This window comes from Megalobrama amblycephala, linkage group LG14 (genome assembly GCF_018812025.1).
Source record: "Megalobrama amblycephala isolate DHTTF-2021 linkage group LG14, ASM1881202v1, whole genome shotgun sequence".
NCBI lineage: Eukaryota > Metazoa > Chordata > Actinopteri > Cypriniformes > Xenocyprididae > Megalobrama > Megalobrama amblycephala.
The window spans coordinates 43,652,034-43,679,668 of record NC_063057.1 but is presented as its reverse complement, the minus strand read 5'-3'; the positions used below and the strand labels follow the sequence as shown (position 1 = coordinate 43,679,668).

General features: G+C 39.2%; 1 protein-coding gene across 1 annotated transcript; it reads left to right on the top strand.

Moving 5' to 3' along the window:
- Window positions 1-27,635, top strand: LOC125246426 (macrophage mannose receptor 1-like). Its single transcript, XM_048157373.1, has 4 exons — window positions 1-47; window positions 17,274-17,636; window positions 25,193-25,534; window positions 27,477-27,635. Exons 1-4 carry the CDS (start codon window positions 14-16, stop codon window positions 27,617-27,619), a joined length of 882 nt encoding a protein of 293 aa, XP_048013330.1. The 5' UTR covers window positions 1-13; the 3' UTR covers window positions 27,620-27,635.

Genomic DNA, 27,635 nt, shown 5'->3' with positions numbered 1-27,635 from the left:
CAGGTTCCATAAAATGGACAGGCTGTTTCATTTGCTATTTTTCTCAGGTGAGTACTAATTTTTTAGAATGTTTTTGTGTGTGTGTACTTGTACAGCTATATTTTTGGGAGGATCAGTTTGAGTTTTAGACAATCTGAGTGAGGACAAAGAGAGTAAAGTTAGTACATTTTTGCCGGTCCTCACTTTCTGAGAACCCTTTAAAGACCTGTGTGTGTAATAACTTTGGAAAAATAAAACAGAATCCCAGATGTATGCCTTCACACAATCCATTCTCAGATGTCTACAGTTGCTAGTTTTTTGTTTGTTTGTTTGTTTTTTTGCTCTGACATACTGTATAGCAGGGGACGCAATTAAGTTTGGCATCGGGCCAAAAAAAATATAATTTCTTAAATTATCCTTTGACTATGTTCTGGCCCACCATCTAGTGGTGATTTTTTTTTTATAATATATGAATAATATTTATTTAATAAATGAAAAATGCAACTAGAATTGCCTGTGATAAGACTGTTTCAGTGTCTTTGTAACTGGTATTGAGTTGTTACTCTGTGTTAAATCCTGTAGTAGGACAGTCATTAACAAAAAGCCACATTTTTGTGGCGGTGTCTGGGTTTTACACTGGATAAATTAATAAAGCGGAGTAGTGACCTGGCAAGTATCTTCATTCACCAACTTGCAACACAGACTGCCTTGCTAAAACACACATATGTGGGAGATGCGGAATGGAAAAAAATAACTCAAAAAATAAAAGAGGACTTGAATAAGCCCATTAATGGCATGTTTGAGTCATGCTCTTTACAAACTATGTTTTATTTATTCTTTCCATATTGTGAATAATAAATGTGTATCATTTTAATTTGGAGCTTATTGTAATAATTATTTGACATACTTTTACACTTTTACACCTTGGCATCCTCACGTACTAAACTGCATTTTTTTTATTGTTTGCATGCTGGAGGTACGCAATTATGTCGTGTGCAGAGTGATGTTAACATTTAAGCTAGCTGGTGAGAGAAAATGGCACTATCAAGTTGACAGCGAAAATATGGCATACAAAGAAGAATAGAAAGACAACTATGCGTTCTTACCTAGTTTTGTGAATGCAAAACCGGTGTGTCTTATTTGCAACAAAGTTGTCGCTGTTTGCAAAGAACATAACACCTTGTCTACAACGGACGCGAGCGGCGTGACGTGTCAAAATATAATAGAACTCATCATAATGATATTGGCTGTTTCTCAATGTGCATTCTTAAGCGATCTTGCGTCCATGTGTTCTTGCTCCGTCGAAGTTCAGTTCCAATACTCAAGAACGCAAGAACAGAGAACGCATGAAAGTATGTGTTCTTGTTATCGAGGATGCATCGAATGCAAACTTGAGATAATCGAACCGTTAAAAATCCCATAAGATGCTGTGGGCGGTCGACATACAGAAGCCTGTAAGCTTTAAAGTTCTCATTCTCACTTATGAGATTCCCACTACAAGCTCGCAAATACGTGACGGCTCGTGAAAGTAAACCGTTTGTTTTGCTTAATTTTAATAAAGTGATAACTTGAAGAAAGCCTGCAGAATTTTTATTGAAATATAAAAAATAATCTTAACATTGACAAAGCATGTAACACAAGGCTACTCATTTTCATAAATACATGTGGTGAAATAAAAAGATTATATAAAATATAAAAAATATAAAATTATATGAAAACAATGTCTAAAATAATATGAAAGAAATTTTAATAGGTTATGACATTTGTTTGTGATGTTATGTTGTATTTATTGTGCATTAGCCACTTATAATATGTTGGGACGGTCAGTTGAGCAACAATCGCAGCACATCTCAATTCTCAAATGATGCGTTCTGTGTCCTCGTGTCCTTCCGAGTTCATTCTTTCAAGGTCGCCTGGCAAGACCGGACTCCACAAGAACACAAGTCCGTTCTCTGCATTCTTGGAATTGAGAAACAGCCATTGACACTGGATGCGGCCCAACACGACAAAACAAATTCCCGACAGTAAATGGATTCCCCATTCTTGCCGATCACTGCTGTATAGACTAGGCTATCACGTAAACGTTGTTTAGATAAATCTAAAAAGAGATGTCATGCAGAATAACCAAGATCTAAGAAGACTTTAATGAAACAAAGACAAAAACAAAGCACACTACGCATTAACAAATGTTAACACAGGACAGCCAACAAAGAAAACAGAAGGCTTAAATACACTGAGATTAATCACCAAGAACTAGTAACTATCAGAATCAGAAAAAATCAGAACTAGTAACGAAGGCTTGAGCCTTGATAGCAGAATAATACCGTTGATACAGTTATTAAAGCAGTTGAGAGAGAGAGAGAGAGAGAGAGAGAATAAGCAGCATATGTGAATTAGCCTACCTGAGTCTGTGCATCTCTTATGGCAGCAGTGTCTCCTCTAATAGCGAAACTATAAGTTTGAGAACCAGACGGTTATTACCTCACTGTCATGTATCTTTTATGTTGCTAAACTATTTTACTTATTAATTCATGAGAGCAGTGCTGACAAAACGTTTCTGTGCAAAAAGTGTGTGTCCGTACTATACAGTACGTGTACATTTGAAAGAGAGAGAGAGAGAGAGAGAGAGAGCACGAGAGAGGTATATGCTTTTAGGACACGATAAAACGTATTTTGTGGCAAAAACCATGACAATAATTTGTCGTTTTCATCCTATTGTTTACTATATTTATTTGCTTTGTGGGTGTCGCTGTGGGTTTTGTTTCTTTTTGCGGGTGTAGGCTGTAAGGACCTATTGAAGTAACTGAAAACATTTGGTGAAATGATATGGAACTGCAATACCGTGCATTTCCCTGAAAATAATTGCACACCTTAGAACCTGTTGCTATTACAGCAAGTCCAGGATGAGTGTTGAAAAACCGCACGTTGATCTTCATCAATCAAATCCAGGTAACTAAGTTAGCGACGTAAGAAGAACAGACCCCAGGTGTGACTAATCAGAAACCATGGTAAATACAAATGAGAACTCAGGTAGAAACAGAACATGACAGTTACACTTAAGAAGAGATAATGAAACTAAACAGAACATGTCTAGTAAAAGTACAAAAAAAATCTATTATTTTTTAACATATTTAACTCTCATCAGGTGTGGGTCGACACAAGCACAACTTGTTACATCTAATCTGACAAACACGTACACATATATAATATCGTTTGCCAAGCCATGTTGGCCTATATATATTTATAGGCCAACATGGCTTGGCAAACGATATGTTTGGATAACGTCTTCCTCTGGCATTCCAAAGAAATTAATACGAATGGAAAATATTTTCTCCCTTTCTACCACACGCTCTCAGTGGTGTCTCCTCCTAGCAGTAACAATTAGCAAAAAGTAACAAAAGCCATGTAGCAAAATGGGTCAAGACATGCTTTTTTTGGGCATAAATAATGGCACAAATACCAGTAAATTGACTAGCGCAAACATTAGTAAATCGCATTGCGTGATTCATTTAAATACTCTCCTCCCATAAATTTTGCATCTGGAAGGGAAACTTCTACAAATGCATATGCAATAAGGTCAGCCGCAAAAACGATTCAGTCCATGCCTTTTCAGTGCTAATTTTGCACAGCTTGTCTTTAGTAAATCCCAACAGTAGTTTTTTTAACACTAAAAGAGGGTTTGCGCTGGCGCTAGCTGTTAGTAAATCAGGCCCTAAATTTGTAAGCACATAACACAGGACACTTCTTTTACAAAATATGAATGAGACTTTGATTATTTGTCACTTGACATTTGACTTGACATTTGATATTCAACAGTATTCTTGACATTTATTCAACAGTGCTTTGATCTGCCTGCATTGACACTATTCTTGAAGAGCTGCTGTGCAGCAAAAATTATGTACCAGTTATAAATGTAAAGCTGCTTTGATACAATCTGCATTGTAAAAAGCGCTATATAAATATAGGTGACTTGACTTGACTATTCTGACACATGAACTAAAATCTAACACAAACACACACACACACATTCACACGAGTTGCAGAAAGAAAGGAATTGAGGAAAGAATGAGTTTTAAGAGAGTGAAATTATGAAATCCCAAGTTCCTAGCAATATAAGCACTTCATAAGACCAGATCTGAATGAACCATCAATCATTAATTTAACCCTTCTATCACTTCTTAGGTGGGGTTATTCAATTTTATATCAATGCACCAGTTCAGCTAGCATCTGGAGGTATACTTGCATTCATTGTTTGTCTTCAAATTGGAATTCCCTTTTTGTCAGGGTCTTGGGCTTGAGAAGTGTGTTTCCCAGGTTCTTTGCTGCAGGTCTTTTCGTGTCCGGATTGATGTCGTGGGAAGCCAATCACATTCTGGTGTGACGGCGGAAGAATGGATGCAATGCGGAGTCTCCCTTGTGGCTGAAGCTTGAAAGACTGTAGAGTTGTTGATTAAAGCAGAACTAAGTAACTTTTTTTTTACCTTCATAAATAGTCCTTACGATGGTTAATTGACTTGTAGTGGTGTGTTTGAGGCGAGCACTAACCCCCTCTGGCACGTCTACGTCAGAATACAGCACTTGCAAGTTGAGCTGCACCAACCCGAAACAATCTCGCCTCATGTTCACGTTCACGCAGGGGCGTAGCATCAAATTTTGGGCCCTGGGTACAAACTATCTTGCTGGGCCCCTGTACCAAATACCATAGTGATACTGCGGTCAAGTGGGCCGCGCGTCGAAAATACACGGTCAAGCCAGCCGCACTTTTTTTTTAGTTTGCGCGTCTATTCCTGCACTTACGGTATGGGTGCTGGAAACGGTCTAAATGCATTTAAAGACGGCAGTTTCCTTTATACTCTTGCAGTTAACCGTAAAAAGGGCAAGAACATAAAGAGACATCAGATAAGTTATGTATTGCTTTTTCCCCATCTTATTATGACTCAAATAATTTTTTATATAAAAAAAGTCTTTTATTTTCGAATATGTTCTTTGTATATTTGCTATACATCATATGTTAATGTTAATATTAATGGTAATTATTATGAATCATTTATTAATTTGATTTTTTAAATTATTTTTTATTATTGATTTTAATGTTTTATATATATTATACATTAATTATTATACATTATGAATATTAATTAATGTTAATGAGTTTTATGCATAATTTGTTAATTTTATTACATTTTTGTTGGATTGTAATGTTTAATAATTCGTTTATTGTTCTACATTATTAATGTTAATCATTAATCTTAATAGTAATGGTAATTAATATTGATCATTAATTTTACTATTAAATTAAAATTTTTGATTTTAATGTTTTTATATATACAATAATTATTAAACATTATTTATTAATTTTAATGTTAATTATGATACAGGGTTAATGTAAATTGTTTTATTTTTATATATAAAAAATACATACATACATCAAAAATAAAAATTGTAAAAAGTACCTTTATAGGTTTGCTCATTCTGTCAACTGATATTTTTTCAGGGTCACCCTAGATATTACTGTACTCACTGTCAAATCATTTTACTGTACAGTTTGGGAGAAAATTAGTCAAACTAACCCACAATATCCATACAAAAAAACACTCATAAAAATATTTTCTTTACAGGTTTGCTCATTCTGTCAACTGATATTTATTCAGGGTTAACCTGGCTATTACTGTACTCATTTTCATATCATTTTACTGTACAGTTTGGGAGAAAATTAAAGTCAAACTCACTCATAATATCAAAGTGCATTCAAGCACTTGCACTGTAGCCCATATTCAAACACTCATAAAAATATTTTCTTTATAGGTTAGCTAACTCCTTCAACTGGTTTTTATTCAGGGTTAACCTGACTGTTACTGTATTCATTTTCAAGTAATTTTACTGTACAGTTTGGGAGAAATGTAAAGTTAAACTCACATACAATATCAAAGTGCATTCAAGCACTTGCACTGTGGCTCATTTTCAAACACTCATAAAAATCTTTTCTTTATAGGTTTGCTCATTCTGTCAACTGATATTTACTCAGGGGCACCCTGGATATTACTGTACTCATTGTTGTATCATTTTACTGTACAATTTGGGAGACAATTAAAGTCAAACTCACTCATTATATCAAAGTGCATTCAAGCACTTGCACTGTGGCTCATTTTCAAACACTCATAAAAATCTTTCCTTTATAGGTTATCTCATTCTGTCAACTGATATTTACTCAGGGTCACCCTAGATATTACTGTACTCATTGTTGTATCATTTTACTGTACAGTTTGGGAGAAAATTAAAGTCAAACTCACTCATAATATCAAAGTGCATTCAAGCACTTGCACTGTGGCCCATATTTAAACACTCATAAAAATATTTTCTTTATAGGTTAGCTAACTCCTTCAACTGGTTTTTATTCAGGGTTAACCTGACTGTTACTGTATTAATTTTCAAGTCATTTTACTGTACAGTTTGGGAGAAATTTAAAGTTAAACTCACATACAATATCAAAGTGCATTCAAGCACTTGCACTGTGGCTCATTTTCAAATACTCATAAAAATCTTTCCTTTATAGGTTTGCTCATTCTGTCAACTGATATTTATTAAGGGGCAGCCTGGATATTACTGTACTCATTGTTGTATCATTTTACTGTACAGTTTGGGAGAAAATTAAAGTCAAACTCACCCATAATATCAAAGTGTATTCAAGCACTTGCACTGTGGCTCATTTTCAAACACTCATAAAAATCTTTTCTTTATAGGTTTGCTCATTCTGTCAACTGATATTTATTAAGGGGCACCCTGGATATTACTGTACTCATTGTCATATCATTTTACTGTACGGTTTGGGAGAAAATTGAAGTCAAACTCACTCATAATATTAAAGTGCATTCAAGCACTTGTACTGTGGCCCATATTCAAACACTCATAAAAATATTTTCTTTATAGGTTAGCTCATTCTGTCAACTGATATTTATTAAGGGGCACCCTGGATATTACTGTACTCGTTGTATCATTTTACTGTACAGTTTGGGAGAAAATTAAAGTCAAACTCACTCATAATATCAAAGTGCATTCAAGCACTTGCACTGTGGCTCATTTTCAAACACTCATAAAAATCTTTTCTTTATAGGTTTGCTCATTCTGTCAACTGATATTTATTAAGGGGCACCCTGGATATTACTGTACTCATTGTCATATCATTTTACTGTACGGTTTGGGAGAAAATTGAAGTCAAACTCACCCACAATATCAAAGGTCATTCTAGCACTTACATCATGTCTTATTTTCAAACACTCATAAAAATCTTTTCTTTATAGGTTTGCTCATTCTGTCAACTGATATTTCTTCAGGGTCAACCTGACTATTACTGTACTTATTGTCATATATTTTTACTGTACAGTATGGGAGAAAACTAAAGGCGAATTCACCCTAAATATCAAAGTGCCATCTAGTACATCTAGTGCCAACATATCCCTTCAGATGGTTGATGTGCCAATTCATCAAGGGAGTCGCCCATGAGCTGAAGGCTATTCTGCAGTCACACAGGGCCCCAAACCCATCTTGGAGATGTCTGTCATGACCACTTTCCTTCTGGAAACAGAGCCCAGCATTATCCTGTTCTAATAAAAATGGGACGATTTCAAGGGGACCAAGAACACAGTGGTGGCGAACTCTAAGAAGGTGCAGGCCTGTGTGCCACTCACGAGGTGGAACATGTCTTTCAACCAGTGCTGTAGTGGTTGCAAATGGCCTAGCAACTTCTGAAATCTATTGAGGGGAAGAATAGACCCCAACTTGAAGGAGGCTGCCATGCTCCCGATTTTCTGTTCTGTTGCAGAAAAGAGAGGGCCGCATCTACACACTTCATAAAGTTATGCAGAGCTAGAGAGAGTCTGAATGGAAGGAATTTATATTCGTATACCACTCCCTCAAAGGCAAATCTCAAGAATGGCCTTTTGTGGGGGGCTTTCTAGATATGAAAGTCACAGTCTTTCAGATTGACCAATATAAATTAATCTCATGAGGATCCGGTTCAGACGTCACAGATCAAGAATGGGCCTGAGACCGCCATCATTCTTGGGAACGAGGAAGTAGCAGCTGTAAAAGCCTGACTCTCTGCATTCTGAGGGAACTACCTCCACATCGCCTTTTTCTAGCAGATACTGCACTTTGGATTGGAGTACATGAGACCTGTTGCCTGAGACTGAGGAGTAAATCATGCCCAAGAGGTGTGGTGGTCTGTGAGCGAAATGGAGCTAGTAGACTCGTTCTATTATTTCCAATATCCAGCTCGACAGCATGGGGATGGCCTGCCATGCCTGGAGTCGAGTGGTGAATTATTGAAGTGCTACTGGCTGTGTTTTGCACTGAAGAAAGTAAGAGGCACCTGTCACAGCATTGAGAGGAGGGGAATGCTATTTTCGTGAGAATGCAAAAATTTTGCTTGATGTGTTACAGGCTGCATCTCACGCTGGAGTGGGAGAGCGGCATCCTGTTATAGCATTGAGAGAAGGAGGAATGTTCTTTTCAATGACATTTGTCTTTTTTGATGAACACAATCAGAGTTATATTAAAGGGTTAGTTCACCCAAATAATCACATTTGTTTCATGTCAAATTATGATATTTATGCAAAATCCAAGATGTTTTTTCATCCTCCATTGAAAGCAACAAAGTTGCAACATTCAAGGTCCAGAGAAGTAGTAATAGCATCAATTAAACTGTCAACATGACTACAGTGTTACATATCTGCTGTGTTGTGTTTCTTAGTTTGACTTAGTTTCTGTCAGTCTGTTAATTATGTAATTAGTTTCCTCCTGTGTTCATTTACTCCCTTATTAGTTCCTTTGTTTGACTTCACCACCAGTCCCACTCCAGTGCCAGAGGCCAGCCAACCACCACGAACGATGAACGATGTGACGGAGATGCTGTTTGAGCCCACCGCAGACAGTGGAGACCGGCCACCATGAGAGACGAGCCCATACCAATGATAAGGACAGAGTGTTTTGTAGCCCAGACCACCTACAGAGTCTGACCAGGTGCGCAAGCTGGCAACACCATTCATCACTAAGTTAGTGATTGTGGAGTTTGAGGGCTGGGGAAAAAAAACTCCACTGCTGTGGAAATGTGTATGTCAAACTCTGGCAAATATTTTGATGAACTGAAGGATTTGTTGAAGTGATCTTGATAGACTTTTTCGGAGAGGTGATTCTACCCTGTATTTCCAGCGGGGCGCTATTCTGCCTCCCACCTGCAACTCCACCCTGGGGTCTCTTCCTCTCTGGTCTCTGGTGTACCATCTGGCTATATCTCCAGAGTCTCCTGTATCTCCAGCACCTGTATCTCCAGTGTCCCTTGTATTTCCTGAATTCCCGCCCAGCCTCCCTCTCACACCTCTTCATTCAGCCAGTTTCCTCAGCCCCACCATCGTTGCTGTCCTGCAGCCTTCTACATCCTCCACGTGCCAGCAAGAGATGCCAAGTGTCTTCAGGCCACCAGCTCCTTCTTGCACAGAGGATCCCGTTTCCACCTCCAGCCTCTGTGCCCCATGCTCCACCTCGGTCCTTCGACACTTCAGATCCACCATCGGCCATACAGCTTCTCTGGGTTCCCTCATCCCTCAGGCTCCCCCTTGGTCAAGCATTGGTTCTACCTTCCCCCCAGCTCTGCCTCCATCCTCAGTCCCACCAGCTCAGACTCTGTCCTCAGGATTCCCGGCCACCTCGGTCACCAGGACAATCGGCTGCACGTGAGCTCATCAGCTCCATCTGGGTCTCCATCTTCGGTTGCATCTCTGTTGGTTGTCCTCAGGGTGTTGTCTGCCACCAAGTCGACTCCAACATGACTTTTCCAACTTGCGACTCCTGCAGGGGCTGCAAGAGTTAGAATGCACTTTGATATTGGAGTTTTGCCTTTAATTTGATCCAAAAATGTACAGTAAAATGACATGAAAATAATTACAGTAATAGCCATTGCCATTCTGAGCAAATATCTATTGACAGAATGAGAAAACCTCTAAAGAAAAGATTTTTATGAGTGTTTGAAATCAGGACATGATATGTGCTAGAATGAACTTTGATGTTTGGGGGTGAATTTAACTTTAATTTTCTCCCAAACTGTACAGTAAATTGATAAGACAATGAGTACAGTAATAGTCAGGTTAACCCTGAATAAAAATCAATTGAAGCAATTAGCTAACCTATAAAGAAAAGATTTTTATGAGTGTTTGAAAATGGGCCACAATGCAAGGGCTTGAATGCACTTTAATAGTGGAGGTGAGTTTGACTTTAATTTTCTCCCAAACTGTACAGTAAATTGATACAATAATGAGTACAGTAATAGCCAGTGTGACCCTGAATGAATATCAGTTGGCAGAATGAGCAAACCTATAAAGAAAAGATTTTCATGAGTGATGGAAAATGGGACATGGTGCAAGTACTAAAATGTACTTTGATATTGTGGGTGAGTTTGACTTTAATTTTTTCCCAAACTGTACAGTAAATTGATAAGACAATGAGTATAGTAATAGTCAGGTTCACCCTGAATAAAAATCAATTGAAGGAATTAGCAAACCTATAAAGGAAATATTTTTATGAGTGTTTGAAAATGAGCCACAGTGCAAGTGCTTGAATGCACTTTGATATTGTGGGTGAGTTTAACTTTAATTTTCTCCCAAACTATACAGTAAAATGATACAACAATGAGTACAGTAATATCCAGGCTGCCCCTTAATAAATATCAGTTGACAGAATGAGCTAACCTATAAAGGAAAGATTTTTATGAGTGTTTGAAAATGAGCCACAGTTCAAGTGCTTGAATGCACTTAGATATTATGAGTGAGTTTGACTTTAATTTTCTCCCAAACTGTACAGTAAAATGATACAACAATGAGTACAGTAATATCCAGGCTGCCCCTTAATAAATATCAGTTGACAGAATAAGCTAACCTATAAAGGAAAGATTTTTATGAGTGTTTGAAAATGTGCCACAGTGCAAGTGCTTGAATGCACTTTGATATTATGAGTGAGTTTGACTTTAATTTTCTCCAAAACTGTACAGTAAAATGATATGAAAATGAGTACAGTAATATCCAGGGTGCCCCTTAATAAATATCAGTTGACAGAATGAGCAAATCTATAAAGGAAAGATTTTTATGAGTGTTTGAAAATGAGCCACAGTTCAAGTGCTTGAATGCACTTAGAGATTATGAGTGAGTTTGACTTTAATTTTCTCCCAAACTGTACAGTAAAATGATACAACAATGAGTACAGTAATATCCAGGGTGCCCCTTAATAAATATCAGTTGACAGAATGAGCAAACCTATAAAGAAAATATTTGTATGAGTGTTTGAATATGGGCCACAGTGCAAGTGCTTGAATGCACTTTGATATTATTGTCACGGATCGCGAAGCAAACAAATAGATCCAAGTGCAGCAGAAAAGGTGTTTATTGAGGGTAAATCCAAAGGGCGTAATCCAGGTACTGGCAGGGGCGAAATCCATAAAAAGCAGTCCAAACATAAAACAAGGAACATGAAACAAGAAACCAAAAACAAAAACCAGAGAACACGAAGAACCAGGGCTCAGACTCAAGGTTGACATTCACAATGAACCACAAGAACAGACAGAAACAACTCAGATTAAATACACAGACACTAATGACAAAATAACAAACAGCTGAGTGCAATGATGAATAGTGATTAGTCCGGGGAGTATGTATGGGAAATGTAGTTCATGAATAAGGTGAAACAGAGAGTCCGGGAAGGAGTGCCCTCTAGAGGCTGAAGGGCACTCTCACAGGTGATCGTGACATTACCCCCCCTCAAAGGAGCGGCTACCAGACGCTCCACCAGACAACAAACAAAAACACAAAAAACTCAGGAGGGAGGTGGACCGGAGGAGGATCAGGGGGAGGGATGGTGGGCCAGATCCCGGGTACCTCACTGAACACCAGGGCGGTGCTGGAGGAACTGACCAGGCGGGCGCTGGCAGGCTTGGAGTCCTGGCTGATTGCCAGGGTGGTGCTGGAGGAACTGACCAGGCTGGTTCCAGTGGGTCTGGAGTCCTGGCTGATTGCCAGGGTGGTGCCGGAGGAACTGACCAGGCGGATACTGGCAGGACTGGAGTCCTGGCTGATTTCCAGGGCGGCGCTGGAGGAACCGACCAGGCTGGTTCCAGCGGCTCGGACGGCCCGGGCAGTGGCGGCAAGACAGAAGGCTTGGATGACGGCGGCAGGGCTGAGGGTCTGGGCGGCGACGGCGGCAGGGCAGAAGGTCTGGGCGGCGGCGGCGGGACAGAAGGCTTGGACGGCGACGGCAGGGCAGGAGGCTTGGGCGGCGGTGGCAGGGCAGAAGGTCTGGGCGGCGGCGGCGGCAGGGCAGAAGGTCTGGGCGGCGGCGGCGGCAGGGCTGTCGGCGGCGGCAGGGCTGTCGGCGGCGGCAGGGCTGGCGGCCTGGGCGGCGCCGGCAGGGCAAGGCGCTTCGTTGGCGCCGGCAGGGCAAGGCGCTTCGTTGGCGCCGGCAGGGCAAGGCGCTTCGTTGGCGCCGGCAGGGCAGTCTCTATGGTTGGAGGGTCTTGCAGATCGGAGGAAGCCCTCTTCCTCCTTCTCCTCCGCTTACGAGGGTGAGGCGGTGGCTCACCCAAACTGGACTCACTGGCTGGAGCGGGCTCTGGAGCGGACTCACCGGCTGGAGCGGGCTCTGGAGCGGACTCACCGGCTGGAGCGGGCTCTGGAGCGGACTCACCGGCTGGAGCGGGCTCTGGAGCGGACTCACCGACTGGAGCGGGCTCTGGAGCGGACTCACCGACTGGAGCGGACTCACCGACTGGAGCGGACTCACTGACTGGAGCGGACTCACTGACTGGAGCGGACTCTGGAGTGGACTCACCGACTGGAGCGGGCTCTGAAGTGGACTCACTGACTGGAGCGGACTCACTGACTGGAGCGGACTCACTGACTGGAGCGGGCTCTGGAGTGGACTCACTGACTGGATCGGGCTCTGGAGTGGACTCACTGACTGGAGCGGGCTCTGAAGCGGATTCACTGGCTGGAGCGGGCTCTGAAGTGGACTCACTGACTGGATCGGGCTCTGGAGTGGATTCACTGGCTGGAGCGGGCTCTGAACTGGACTCACTGGCTGGAGCGGGCTCACTGGCTGGAGCGGGCTCACTGGCTGGAGCGGCCTCCGGGCCTTGACGTCCGAAGGAAGCCTTCTTCCTTCTCCTCCTCCTCCCTTTACCGGGGTGAAGCTGAGGCTCCGTGCCCACCTCCCCTGTGACTTCAGAGACGGATTCATGATCTGGAGCATGCACACTGCCTGGTTGACTTGGTGAGGCCCAATCTACCCGATGGCGGAGATAGGCGGCGAATCTCCAGAAATCCAAGTCCTGTAGCCCTTCCATCTCACACTGAGGTAGAGGATCATCAATGCAGCCATTAAAAATATCCTTCAGCGCTGCATCGTTGTACCTCAGCCCCACCGCCATCGTCCAAAAGACCGTGGCGAAGCATCCTACCTCTTCTCCCTCCTGGCGTAGAGCCATCACCGCCCCAAGCAATGCCACACGCTCCCCGCAAGTGGCTGGCCGAAGAATCCTCATGCTGCTGGATCTTAGGTGGTGGTTCATTCTGTCACGGATCGCGAAGCAAACAAATAGATCCAAGTGCAGCAGAAAAGGTGTTTATTGAGGGTAAATCCAAAGGGCGTAATCCAGGTACTGGCAGGGGTCGAAATCCATAAAAAGCAGTCCAAACATAAAACAAGGAACATGAAACAAGAAACCAAAAACAAAAACCAGAGAACACGAAGAACCAGGGCTCAGACTCAAGGGTGACATTCACAATGAACCACAAGAACAGACAGAAACAACTCAGATTAAATACACAGACACTAATGACAAAATAACAAACAGCTGAGTGCAATGATGAATAGTGATTAGTCCGGGGAGTATGTATGGGAAATGTAGTTCATGAATAAGGTGAAACAGAGAGTCCGGGAAGGAGTGCCCTCTAGAGGCTGAAGGGCACTCTCACAGGTGATCGTGACAATTATGAGTGAGTTTGACTTTAATTTTCTCCCAAACTGTACAGTAAAATGATATGAAAATGAGTACAGTAATATCCAGGGTGCCCCTGAGTAAATATCAGTTGACAGAATGAGCAAACCTGTAAAGAAAATATTTTTATGAGTGTTTGAAAATGAGCCACAGTGCAAGTGCTTGAATGCACTTTGATATTGTATGTGAGTTTAACTTTAAATTTCTCCCAAACTGTACAGTAAAATGATATGAAAATGAGTACAGTAATAGCCAGGTTAACCCTGAATAAATATCAGTTGACAGAATGAGCTAACCTATAAAGAAAAGATTTTTATGAGTGTTTGAAAATGAGCCACAGTGCAAGTGCTTGAATGCACTTTGATATTGTATGTGAGTTTAACTTTAAATTTCTCCCAAACTGTACAGTAAAATGATATGAAAATGAGTACAGTAATAGCCAGGTTAACCCTGAATAAATATCAGTTGACAGAATGAGCAAACCTGTAAAGAAAATATTTTTATGAGTGTTTTTTTATATGGATATTGTGGGTTAGTTTGACTAATTTTCTCCCAAACTGTACAGTAAAATGATTTGATATCTAGGGTGACCCTGAAAAAATATCAGTTGACAGAATGAGCAAACCTATAAAGGTACTTTTTATAATTTTTATTTTTGATGTATATATGTATGTTTTATATATAAAAATAAAACAATTTACATTAACCCTGTATCATAATTAACATTAAAATGAATAAATAATGTTTAATAATTATTGTATATATAAAAACATTAAAATCAAAAATTTAAATTTAATAGTAAAATTAATGATCAATATTAATTACCATTACTATTAAGATTAATGTTAACATTAATAATGTAGAACAATAAACGATTATTAAACATTACAATCCAACAAAAATGTAATAAAATTAACAAATTACGCATAAAACTCATTAACATTAATTAATATTCATAATGTATAATAATTAATGTATAATATATATAAAACATTAAAATCAATAATAAAAAATAATTTTAAAAAATCAAATTAATAAATGATTCATAATAATTACCATTAATATTAACATTAACATATGATGTATAGCAAATATACAAAGAACATATTCGAAAATAAAAGTTTTTTTTTATATAAAAAATTATTTGAGTCATAATAAGATGGGGAAAAAGCAATACATAACTTATCTGATGTCTCTTTATGTTCTTGCCCTTTTTACGGTTAACTGCAAGAGTATAAAGGAAACTGCCGTCTTTAAATGCATTTAGACCGTTTCCAGCACCCATACCGTAAGTGCAGGAATAGACGCGCAAACTAAAAAAAAGTGCGGCTGGCTTGACCGTGTATTTTCGACGCGCGGCCCACTTGACCGCAGTGGGAGACGGGGCCCTGCACAGCATGAAAATGACTTTTTTATACCAAACCAGTGCCTAACTACAAGTTTAGTTTTGCACAGTAACTTTTTTATTTGTACATAAATGCTATACAAATGTTAGTGCATGTATATGTATGTATAGAAAACTGATTTCTAAGGGCCCCCCCCCCCTGCCTTGGGCCTTGGGTACTCGGTACCCTTTACCCCCCCAGTCCGACGCCCCTGCGTTCACGCGACAAAATGCTTTACGGTAATTCAAAAACAATGTATATTATGACTTTATAAGACAATGTCAAAAATTACCCACCTCCATCGAGTGTACTGTATTTGCAAATTGCCCACCTCCTCTTTCTTGTACTGTATTTGCAAAACTACTGCGCTGGTAAGCGTTGTAGTCGTTGTAGTCCAGAGCTGCGCTTGGAGTATTTACGACAGTGTGATTCACTGAAGGAAACTGTAGGGGGAGCTTCGCAAATCTTACTCTGTGGCAAAACTTAACTTAGAGCATGATGCTCTCAATGGAAAAGAAAAGAAAATAAGTAAAAGAAAAAAGTATGTGAGATGAGAGTTGGATGGCTTGAATGAAGCTGTTTGTTCTTAACCCATTTTCATCTGATCTTGATCTGCCTTTGTCTTGATCTCTGTCTGATTCTTTGTTGGTGTCCTGAATTTTTAAACTGAGGTGTTTGTCCAACCTCTTTGAGGAGTTCTGACCAATTCGTCTTTGTTTCAGAGGTGGCTTTTCTTCTCCAATTTTTTTCACCATAAATTACATGTTATCTGTGGTCTCTTGACATTCCCACTCTTGGCAGAGAGTACAGAGAGTATTGATTTCTCTAAAAATAAGATAATACATTTTACACAGATTTCATTCATGCCATCCTTTGAATTATGAACAGAGATTTACACTCATACCAAACAAGGCACACTTTCAATCAACCATTCAAAAACAATTACATGAATTGTGAGTGATCTAAGCATAACTGGTCACATGCATAGTGTGTAGACATTATATAGAATTATGCAGTTGAACAATGTTTGGTCCATTTAAAATTGTTTTGGAACGATTTGATGCAGTTTATATGAAAAAAAAAAAAAAAAAAAAACAGTCTGTGGGTTTTTCCTGTGGATTTCATCTCTGTGTGACTCAGAGGTCACTCAGAAGAAGAAGGTCTGTTTTGTATCTATGTTTCGGGGATCAGACAACCTCTGGTGTTATCTTCGTGGGGCTCAAGCTGTGAGTCACAATGTGTTGTCTTTTCAAACATTAGTCTTGGGTTTACTGCCCCAAGTTGAGAACGTTCTTCCTTAGCTAGGAAGCATGCATGGCCATAAAGTACTTCCCTGGGGGTTCCTAGACTGAATGGAGACCCAAATGGAAGATCCTGATTCAGGGTCCTGAGTGTTGATTCAGAATTCTATGGAATATTATTTTTGAATAAATCATTTGCCAGATTCATTTGTCTGGTTCGCCCTCAAATCTTACAGTTTTTATATGAATAATAAACTTTTGTATACTTCTGTGATAATTGTAATATTTGTAACACAAAACAATGATACTGTGTGTTTGAAAATATTGTTTATGAAACAACGACAACTGCTCTCGCTAGATCAGCGGCAGCGTGAACACAGATTGAAATGTTGCAATTTTATTTTTGCTGCTTTGGCACCATAGGGCTTTAGACCATGTTACCACAGATATATTCCCATTATGCTATTATGCAGCATTTCGTTCCCACTCAGGCAGAGTTCTCCAATCCTGCTTCTGGAGGGCCACATATCCTGCAGAGTTCATCTCTAACTCCAATTAAGCAAACCTGATACTCCCTGGTTTAGTGTTCACATGTGTATTTCACTGTAACATTCAATACTTTCTTCTCAACAGGATTCTGTTCATTTACTGGGGGCATTTCACGTGAATATGTTCTAATCCAGGAACAGAAGACTTGGTACCAGGCACAAGCTTACTGCAGAGAGAATCACATTGACCTGGCCACTGTTCAAAATGATGACGACTGGGCAAATCTACGAGACACAGTTTATAAAATGGCTAAGATGGCTTGGATTGGACTGTACAATGACGTTTATAGCTGGCGGTGGTCTTATCAGGATGAAAAAATTACATTACAGAATTGGGCCACTAGAGAACCAAACAACTACGATGGACATGAGGCATGTGGTTTGATTAATGATAGAATATGGAATGATTATGACTGCAGGGGACTATTTCCATTTTTTTGCTTCAATGGTAAGAAACGATAGAAGCAAATACCAATAATGTGAATATTGTTCACAATGTTGACAATGAAGTTTCATACCATAAAAATCAATCTTAATCTTTGAGTCTCTAAGTACCAACCAGTAGGGGTAGAAAGAGTACTGAAAAAAATACTCAAGTAAAAGTACCATTACTTTCTAGTGTGAAAATTTCAGTACACTCATCACCATTTAAATAATAATGTATGTTTTCCTCACCTAATTCACTGAAATAGGCTAAAATAGTGAGCTAACACAAACTACACTGTTATTCCATTCCATTGAATATGTGACAATTTAAACGTAAATGCACAGGGGGCATCATCCCCTACCTTTTACACAACTTCATTTACTTACATTGTTATGCTGATGAAATAATTTGTAAGGAAAATTTTGCAATCAATATGGAATCTTTCCAGGGAAACTTTTTCAAAAGAAAAAAACAAACAAACCTAAACAAATGCACGTCTCTTTTTTGCTAACTCTTACGAAAAAGAAAAAGTACTTCAAGTTTATTTAATAAGTATAATACTTTATGTAGAAAGTATACTAATATCTATGTACTAGCAGTATACCTGTAATCGTACTATTTCAATAATTTCTTTTTAGTATATAAAAGTATACTTTTAAGTAAACTTTAGGTGTAGCAGTAGTAAACTTTGAGTACGCAACTCGTTTTCTTTAAGTGAACTTAACGTTATACTTTAAGTATACTACTATGTTATTAATAATGTTATAATTTTATTCATTTTTATACATGAAATATACCATTAACTGTACTTTAACTCTTTCCCTGCCAGCATTTTTTTAATAGTTGCAGAATAATTTGTTGTATGAATCTGAACATAAAATACAGTATATCAAAAGAAAGAACAGAACCTCTGCTTTATAAACAACAACATCAACAAAAACACAAAAAACAATTCTAGCTTCATGCATTCTTTTTTATCAACACTTAAATGTGGATAAGTTTCATAAATAAACAACATTTTGAAGAAAAAAAAAAAAAAAAAAAACCTGAGGAAAAAAAGACTATTTCTGAAATGGATTCAGAATGATAATCAAAATGTAGGTTGAGTCCATCGACACACCCTAAGCTTGACAGTCATTATGGCCTGACATTTCATTCAGTAACTATAGGACATTTGATAATTCCCACTTCTGAAGTCTTGATTACGAGCTTATTGCATTCAAGTTTTGAAATGAGAGGACATTCATATGCATTTTTTTACTTATAGGAAACTCGTATTTACAATAACTCTGAGAGCATGTGAAGGCCGCATAATGTCTGGAGATCAGGTTATTTCACATGTGCTTGTGCAATGATTCTCTCGCTATTTCCTGCTTCTTCTTCACTTGTGTTTTGATCCAGAGAATCTGTACTCTTTCAGAAGATGCGTAATAGCACCCCCTAGTGTATAACAGTTAAAATATGGATTGCTGGAGTACAAGTATAGGCCAAATATACTTTGGGACCTATTTTAAAGGTGATAGAGAGGATTTTTTCGTCGACTGAGAATCCAAAGACTGTTACTGAGTTTTTGAAATGAGCGCATGCGTATTTCAAAGGAACACCTCCCAAAACTCGTGCACGAGTATTGGAACATGAGTGTTTACCACCGGCATTCGCTGTGTCGTGTTTTTTGGATTCATTATGTCGGACTCACCGACATAATCTGCAGTTGTTACTCCTGTCTCCGGACAAAAAAAAAAGTTACTGGAGCGCGCAGCCGTGCTCGTCTCTCACAAGGAACGTCACGGCAGTGATTGACAAGCCAGAGGGCCAATCGTTTACGCGATGATCGCGTAAACGATTGGCTGATGTTTTTAAGGCCCTACCTCATGCACAGATGATGTATATTAATATTATTACTTTCAGTGCACCTAATAAATAGTCTTTTATCAGTTAGTAAAGACAGTTTCAAGTAATATTGCAAAAATGTATAAGACAAAACATCCTCTTTAGCACCTTTAACGATTTATGCGCATGGTCTAAAGGATATGGTGCAAGTGCACTTAGGGCATGTCCGAATCCACTTTTGCTAGTTTAACGATGGGATAAATGGTTGGCACGCCCAGTGCATGGTCTAAAATGGTTGTCCCTATTCTCTCGTGCAATAAACCAATAAGAGTCTCATCTCCCATTCCCTTTAAAAACTACTTGCACTCGCGCCATGGTGGATTCGCTATTGACGGTGGAATTTGCAAGCGGAAAAACAATGCTTCTCTAGTGAGGAAACAGATCTGCTCATGTGTGAGGTTAAAGCACGCGAGCAGACCATCTACGGGACAAACCAGATTCCACCAAAGCATTTTTATCTTTATGCACACAATAATAATCTTTTACATTTTTAATCATTTTATTTTTAATATTTGGCATGTTTGTGTGCTGCTGCGTGTCCCTGTGTGTGTAACAAGCAAAGTGTACGCGTGTTGTGCAGCCGCATATAGGTGCATATTACTAACGCGCTCTTTATATAACAAAAAAATAAATAAAAATTGTGCCATTGACTTTACACAAGGATTCATTTGGTCAATGGTGTAGTCTATTTCAGTTGCCTCAAAATGGCAACACACCAACAATGCACCTGAACACACGTGGGACTGAAGTAGACTGAAAATACACTTTTTTAATTTTAGTTTAAAAAAGTATACTAATAGCACACTTGAATAAACGTAATGGAAATGATGGCAAACTTATCAATAAGCTGCTGACTGCTGCAGCCAGGACACAGAGAGATGTGGCAGTGCTCCCATTTAGGCTATTGATTCCTATTCAGGCTATTTACTTCATTTACTTTACCTAGCCTAAATGGGAGTGGGAATTACCCTCAATATGAACATGGCACTTGTGGGAGTTATTAACATTGTACGCAATACCAGCAACCTCGCACCAAATTTCAGGCCCTAGATAGGATAGCCTGTATACAGTTCATTTAGTAAGCAGATATCCGAAATTTACCTTAACATGATTCCTCAAATAAGAGGAAGAAGCTGATATCTCAATTGAATTGAGGCTTGAAGGATGTGCTTCCAGAGCAGCCATTATTAACAGCAGTTGGCGCCATCTACTGCTGTCATTAAAGTTTTCTATGCTCGATTTGATTTGAGTAACAAGACCGATTACTCTTTCACTTTCCAATCACATTGATAGATAGAAATAAAATTAAAACAAACATGTAACCAGGGCTTGACATTAACACCCGCCAAATGCGGGTGAATTACTCCTACTAGCCACTTTGGAGGGTTGAATTTTATATATAATATACATTTTTCAATTGTAGTCTTTTAAAAAGGCATATGAAATATAAACTAGGTGCAATGTAGTGTTGTCAAAAATATAGATTTTTCGATACATATCAATACTTAAATATCTGAAACGCTTCCAATACTCATTTTCCACAGAATAGATACACGATACAAGCTGCGCTTTCTCGCTCTCTCATCTCTCTGACAGCGAGTTGACACACAAACCCACTCACTCATTTCAATTGCTCCGAATTAATATTGTTGGTGTTGGAGGGCTTGAATTTCGGCATGGGATTGTGCATATTGCGCATAATTTTACTCATTCCTGCAGATTTTGTGCTCACACCAAATAAAGCTGCCTCTCAGTACTAAATTGAGTTATTTTTCACTGCTTATTGCATGTAAACAGTCAAATACACACAAAATAATGTCAAAATGCTGGTCTTGGTGAGAATTCATGTAAACACAGTCAGTTATGTTTTAAGTGGATGCAGACAGTTGAGAAAGAAAATGCATGGGTAACAGTATAATGGATCCATGTGTCAGGTCTTAAAGTGACAGCAGCCTTATATACCTGCTGCCAAATTATGATAATATTAAAAATATCTCTATGGCAGTTTTCCCCTATGGTATTGATGTCAAAATTGTGGCCAGTGAAAATGCTGAGTGGCTAGTAACTTTGAAAAAACACTAGCCACAGTGGCTGGTGAGCAAAAATGTAATGTCAAGCCCTGCATGTAACGACCACAAATGGAGGGAAAATAGTGGAGTAAAAGTCCAGATACATCACTTAACATGTACTCAAGTGAAAGTACACAATTTTTAAACTACTTGAAAAGTACAATTTCTGATAAAAACTACTTAATTACAGTAACGTGAGTATTTGTAATTTATTACTTTACACCCCTGCCAACCATTAGGGGTCGGTGATATGGCAGATTATTTTTTTGGCAGACTGTTTTGCAAGTGTAACATTTTAAGTGTGGGGGAGTGGCCATGTCATACCCCAGAGCACAGCCAGGATGAAATCCCATGGCGGAGTCGATGGAGGGAGGAGCTATGATGAAGTCTTGGCTGAGGACATCTGGGGGATGACCGACGGAGAAGAATCCGTTAAAAGTGGAGCCCTAGGTGCAGATGGAGAGCCAATGGGACCGAGCGACACCGATGCTTCCGGAGACCAAGGCATAGCCACAGCGATTAGCGTCTGAGGAGTGGAGAGACAGAGCGCAGCGGATGGCTAACAAGTCCATGGCAAAGGCAGGGTGATGACTGACCAAGGTGGATCCAGAGGGACAAGGGAGCCCGGTGCCAAGGTTTGAGCTGACAGGTCGACAGGCTGAGGTGAATTGAGGGGATCAGTGGCTGGAGGCGGAGACAGGGATCCACTTGCTTGGGTGAAGCTGGCGACTGTAAGACTCAAGGCTTATCCACACAGCAAAGCATCAAGGGAGAAGACAAGGGGCTGAAGGGAACCAGCAAAGACAAGGACTGGCTGAATCTGGATGAGGAGGTGGGAAAGGGATTTTCCAATCGATCAGCCATGCTTCAGTGTCCAGCTCCACCAATACTCCCACTTGTATGGATGTTGCCGGCTTACACACTTGGTCAGACTCACTGTGGGGCTTCAGCTCTGGGGCGATGGTCAGTGCTGTCCTCATCTCAGGCTCTGGCTCATTCATCTTGGCAGGCGGAAGCTCTCCATCTGTGGTGGGCTCTGGCGTTGTATCCATGATTTGGGGTGATGGCTGGCTGGGCTCTAGGTTTGACAACGCGTATGATGGCATGGACCGGGGTTAAAAATTTTCAGACACTGTAAGATCGTCTCCCTCCAAGTCCCTTCCGTCATATCTGGTAAGTTAAGGGATCGATGTAAGTTTGCCAGAATCCAATACAGGGATTTTAAGGTCCCGTCATCAAAGGCAGTCCGTTGGGCGAGAGTGCCGAACTGATTTGAATAGTCCAATAATGGAAGCCCTTCCTGGGCCAAAGCAGTAAACATTGCTGCATATTCCATCTTCTTTTAGGTTGGGTATTCTGTAACGCAGAGGTGCCAAAAGTTTTTACAAAGAAGGGCCGTTGGTCAAAAGTAAAAGTTGAATTACACCGAACTTTTATATTAAATTAAAAGTGGTTAACCTTGGTTCCCCTGATTTATGATTTCCTAATTTTAAAATTTTAAGCAATCTGCTTAACTAATCCAGTTATATTTTCAAACTTTGTTGAACCTTGTCAGGGGTTATTTTGTTGCTGATTGCACATTAACTCTTACATAACACGTAATAAACAAAAGGCAAGTTTACAGCACAGTAGAGCTGACAATTCTGAATTAATTGAGAATCATGATGTTTTTCTCCAAATAGACATCACGATTCTCCCACGATTATGAATAGATAAGGAAACAAATAACATGTAATTTACTAGAGGTTCTGACAAAATGTTAAGTGCTGCAGTTTATTTAAAAATGTTTAATTTATGTCAATGAATGATTTTTTTTTTTTTTTTTTATCGTTTTAAATGAATGATTCAATTACTTGCTCATAATAGGCTTGTTCGAGATGCATCGGCACCTTACAAGGTAATAAGATATAAAAGAAAAAAAGAATGACAGAACATTTAGGCTAAACTTATATTATCTTTGTTATTAAAATAGGAACAAAGACGAAAACAATAGGACAAATGCAATATAAGAAAGATAAAAATGAAAGTATAGCTGCAAACAGTAATTAAGGGGCCAAGCACAACAAAGGCAAAATAAGGATCTAAGCATGGCTGGGAGCAGTAGACCAACTGCAACAATAAACAATTTAAGACATTTTAAGATGATGTCAGTCAAAATGGCTGACAAATCATAAATCAATCACTAGTAATATGATTTAATAGTTCATTGTTTTTACCAATAGGTCTTTCTGTTATCAAACTGATGTGGTGTAGTCAGTATTATATGACAATGACACCGATGCATTCAGATTTGTTGATATGGTATACAAAAGCAGTTGTGTCTATCAACTTGAAACCCATACCAGCATGGTCTGAAGACGATCTGACTCGAATTTGGTGAAAATTGGCCAAACGGTCCTGGAGGGAAAAGTAGGTTTTAAAAGAGAATCAAAACGGCAGACAGGAAGTCTGGCCGACTATGGCAGAATTGACATCTATGTTCTCTGCATGACCCAAGGAATCGATTAAGACAAGTTTTATTACTACAGGCAAAATTAATCAAAAGCTATTGGCATTTTTTTAAATTTCATTATAGCCTTTTGTCTCAAAACTTTTTGAGTGCCTTAAAGTGCCAATGACACATACCGAGTTTTGTAATGATACGGCAATGAGTTAGTAAAATAAGGCATTTTACAACTAAATTCAAAATGGCCGACACCCAAAATGCCGAAATGGGAAAACTGGGTATCGTTCAACTCAGCATGCTACACAGAATCTAAAGAGTTTTGTGATTTTTGGCTAAGCTTTTCAGAAGTCATAAGCAAAAATAAAAATTTTTCTTATCTCCTGACCACTAAGTGGCACTGTGCCGAAACTGTGCAGGTCATAGTTGTCATAACGCAAACCATGTTTGGTCAGAATATGCTAAAGAGTTGAGGAGATATAGCCTTATGGCCATTTTGGCTTGGTCTTCGAATTTGTTCACATGTTATTCAAGAACAATTTGACGAATCAACTTGAATTCCATAACTTTTTGTCAGCATAGTCTGAAAATAATCTAATTTTCAGCAAAATCGGAGCAGTGGTCTAAGAACTTAGAAAAAGTAGGTTTTTCAGAAAATTCAAAATGGCGGAGTAAGAAATTGGATAATCAAATGTAAAAATTAAACTGCATAGTCTTCACTGTATGAAAGAAATATACACTGGTTCTTATTAAAGCTACAAAAGTTATTCAGTCAAGAGCAGTGAGAGATTTCTTTTGTTGCTTGTATCTATGTTTTTAATGTGAATCAAGTACTTAAATTATGCTGCTGTCACTTTAAGACCTAACACACAAATCTATTACACTATTACATCTATTATTCCTTTTCAGCAGTTTATGTTCACTTAAAACATAACTGACATAACCAGTGCCTGTGAGGCCCCTGTACACAGTCCCCTTTTTCCTCCTTAGTGACGCCCCTGGTTGGAACTCTTAGAGATTTAAGGGATTTATTCACAAACAGATGATCATTACTTCTTACCAAACAACACTGCTACAATCTAGCCACAGTACTGACAAATGTACTCTATAAAATTTACTCTGTGCAAAAAACAAAAAAACAAAACAAAAAGTAATTTAACCAACTCTTATTACAGAGAACAGAACAAACAGGTTTGTTTTCATTAGCGATGCCAAAACCTGGCAGGAGGCTCAGAGCTACTGCAGACATTATTACACAGATCTGGCCATCACTTGGAGTCAAAGTGAGAATGACCAATTAACCGAGTTGAAGAAACCATATTCGAGTGCTTGGATTGGTCTGTTTAGAGACACGTGGAAATGGTCAGATGCAACAAATGTCTCTACTTCCTCCTTTACCTGGCTGACAGCACAACCTGACATGATTACACTGGACAGTCCTTGTGGTGTTTCAGATCCTGCTGGTATGATCCATTACCAGCTCTGCTCAAATGTCCTTCCTTTCCTCTGCATCCAACGTAAGTCTGATCCTTAGCTACTGATTGTGTTTTTACGCGATTTCAGTGTTCCTAATACTCTTACTGAACTGCATAACACACACACACACACACACACATATATACCTATATATATACCTATATATATATATATATATATATATATATATATATATATATATATATATATATATATATATATGTATATATAAATGTATTACTCATTTAGACATTTACTGCCACCTACTTTATAATTTAAAGTATCATTTAATTTTTTTTTTTAAATATTTAATATTTCTGTAACACTTTAAAATAAGGTTCATTAGTTAACATTAGTTAACTAATTTCTCAGCAAAGGGTCATTTCTCAGTCAAATTTGATGTGCGATAATTTTGCGATTAATTAGATTAACTAACTAAATATAACTAAAGCACTCCTCCTTTGCCGAGATAATCCATCCACCTCACAGGTGTGGCATATCAAGATGCTGATTAGACAGCATGATTATTGCACAGTGTGCCTTAGGCTGGGCACAATAAAAGGCCACTCTAAAATGTGCAGTTTTATCACACAGCACAATGCCACAGATGTTGCAAGTTTTGAGGGAGCATGCAATCGGCATGCTGACTCCAGGAATGTCCACCAGAGCTGTTGCCCGTGAATTGAATCTTCATTTCTCTACCATAAGCCGGCTCCAAAGGCGTTTCAGAGAATTTGGAGGTACATCCAACCGGCCTCACAACCGCAGACCACATGTAACCACACCAGCCCAGGACCTCCACATCCAGCATCTTCACCTCCAAGATCATCTGAGACCAGCCACCTGCAACAATCGGTTTGCATAACCAAAGAATTTCTGCACAAACTGTCAGAAACCGTCTCAGGGAAGCTCATCTGCATGCTCGTTGTCCTCGACCTCGACCTGACTGCAGTTCGGCATCGTAACCGACTTGAGTAGGCAAGTGCTCACATTTGATGGTGTCTGGAACTTTGGAGAGGTGTTCTCTTCACGGATGAATCCCGGTTTTCACTGTACAGGGCAGATGGCAGACAGCATACATGGCGTTGTGTGGGTGAGCGGTTTGCTTATGTCAACGTTGCGGATTGAGTGGCCCATGGTGGCGGTGGGGTTATGGTATGGGCAGGCGTATGTTTTGGACAATGAACACAGGTGCATTTTATTGATGGCATTTTGAATGCACGGAGATGTCATGGCGAGATCCTGAGGCCCATTGTTGTGCTATTCATCCACGACCATCACCTCATGTTGCAGCATGATAATGCACGGCCCCATGTTGCAAGGATCTGTACACAATTCCTGGAAGCTGAAAATATCCCAGTTCTTGCATGGCCAGCATACTCACCAGACATGTCACCCATTGAGCATGTTTGGGATGCTCTGGATGGTATACGACAGCGTGTTCCAGTTCCTGCCAATATCCAGCAACTTCACACAGCCATGTGGGAAGAGGAGTGGACCAACATTCCACAGGCCACAATCAACAACCTTGATCAACTCTATGCGAAGGAGATGTGTTGCATTGCGTGAGGCAAGTGGTTGTTACACCTGTGAGGTGGATGGATTATCTCGGCAAAGGAGAAGTGCTCACTAACACAGATTTAGACAGATTTGTGAACAATATTTGAAAGAAATAGGCCTTTTGTGTACATAGACAAAAAATGTCTTAGATCTTTGAGTTCAGCTCATGAAAAACGGGGGCAAAAACAAAAGTGTTGTGTTTATAATTTTCTTTAGTGTATATAGCATCTATACATCCGATTTTCCCCTAACTGTTTAATTTCACTTTAGACATAACCAACTGTGTTTATGTAAACCTTGTGCGTATTTTAAAGTATATATATATATATATATATATATATATATATATATATATATATATATATATATATATATATATATATATATATATCTCCTTATATTATATTTGTTATATCTTAACAGGTACAAAGAAACAGATTGTGAGAGTGAAGGTGAAAAGTGGTCAGAATCTAAATGACCCTATAGTGAAGAACGTTATCTTACTGTTGGTAAGTATTAAACAGTTTGAGCTAAAACAGATAATGGAGAACAAGCAGTTTCTGTAATTTCACAAATATTGTA

Coding starts and splice junctions, on each gene's coding strand:
- LOC125246426 (XM_048157373.1), top strand. CDS start 14: ATGGACAGGCTGTTTCATTTGCTATTTTTCTCAG. Junction 48..17,273: donor TCATTTGCTATTTTTCTCAG/GTGAGTACTAAT, acceptor TCTTCTCAACAG/GATTCTGTTCATTTACTGGG. Junction 17,637..25,192: donor TCCATTTTTTTGCTTCAATG/GTAAGAAACGAT, acceptor CTCTTATTACAG/AGAACAGAACAAACAGGTTT.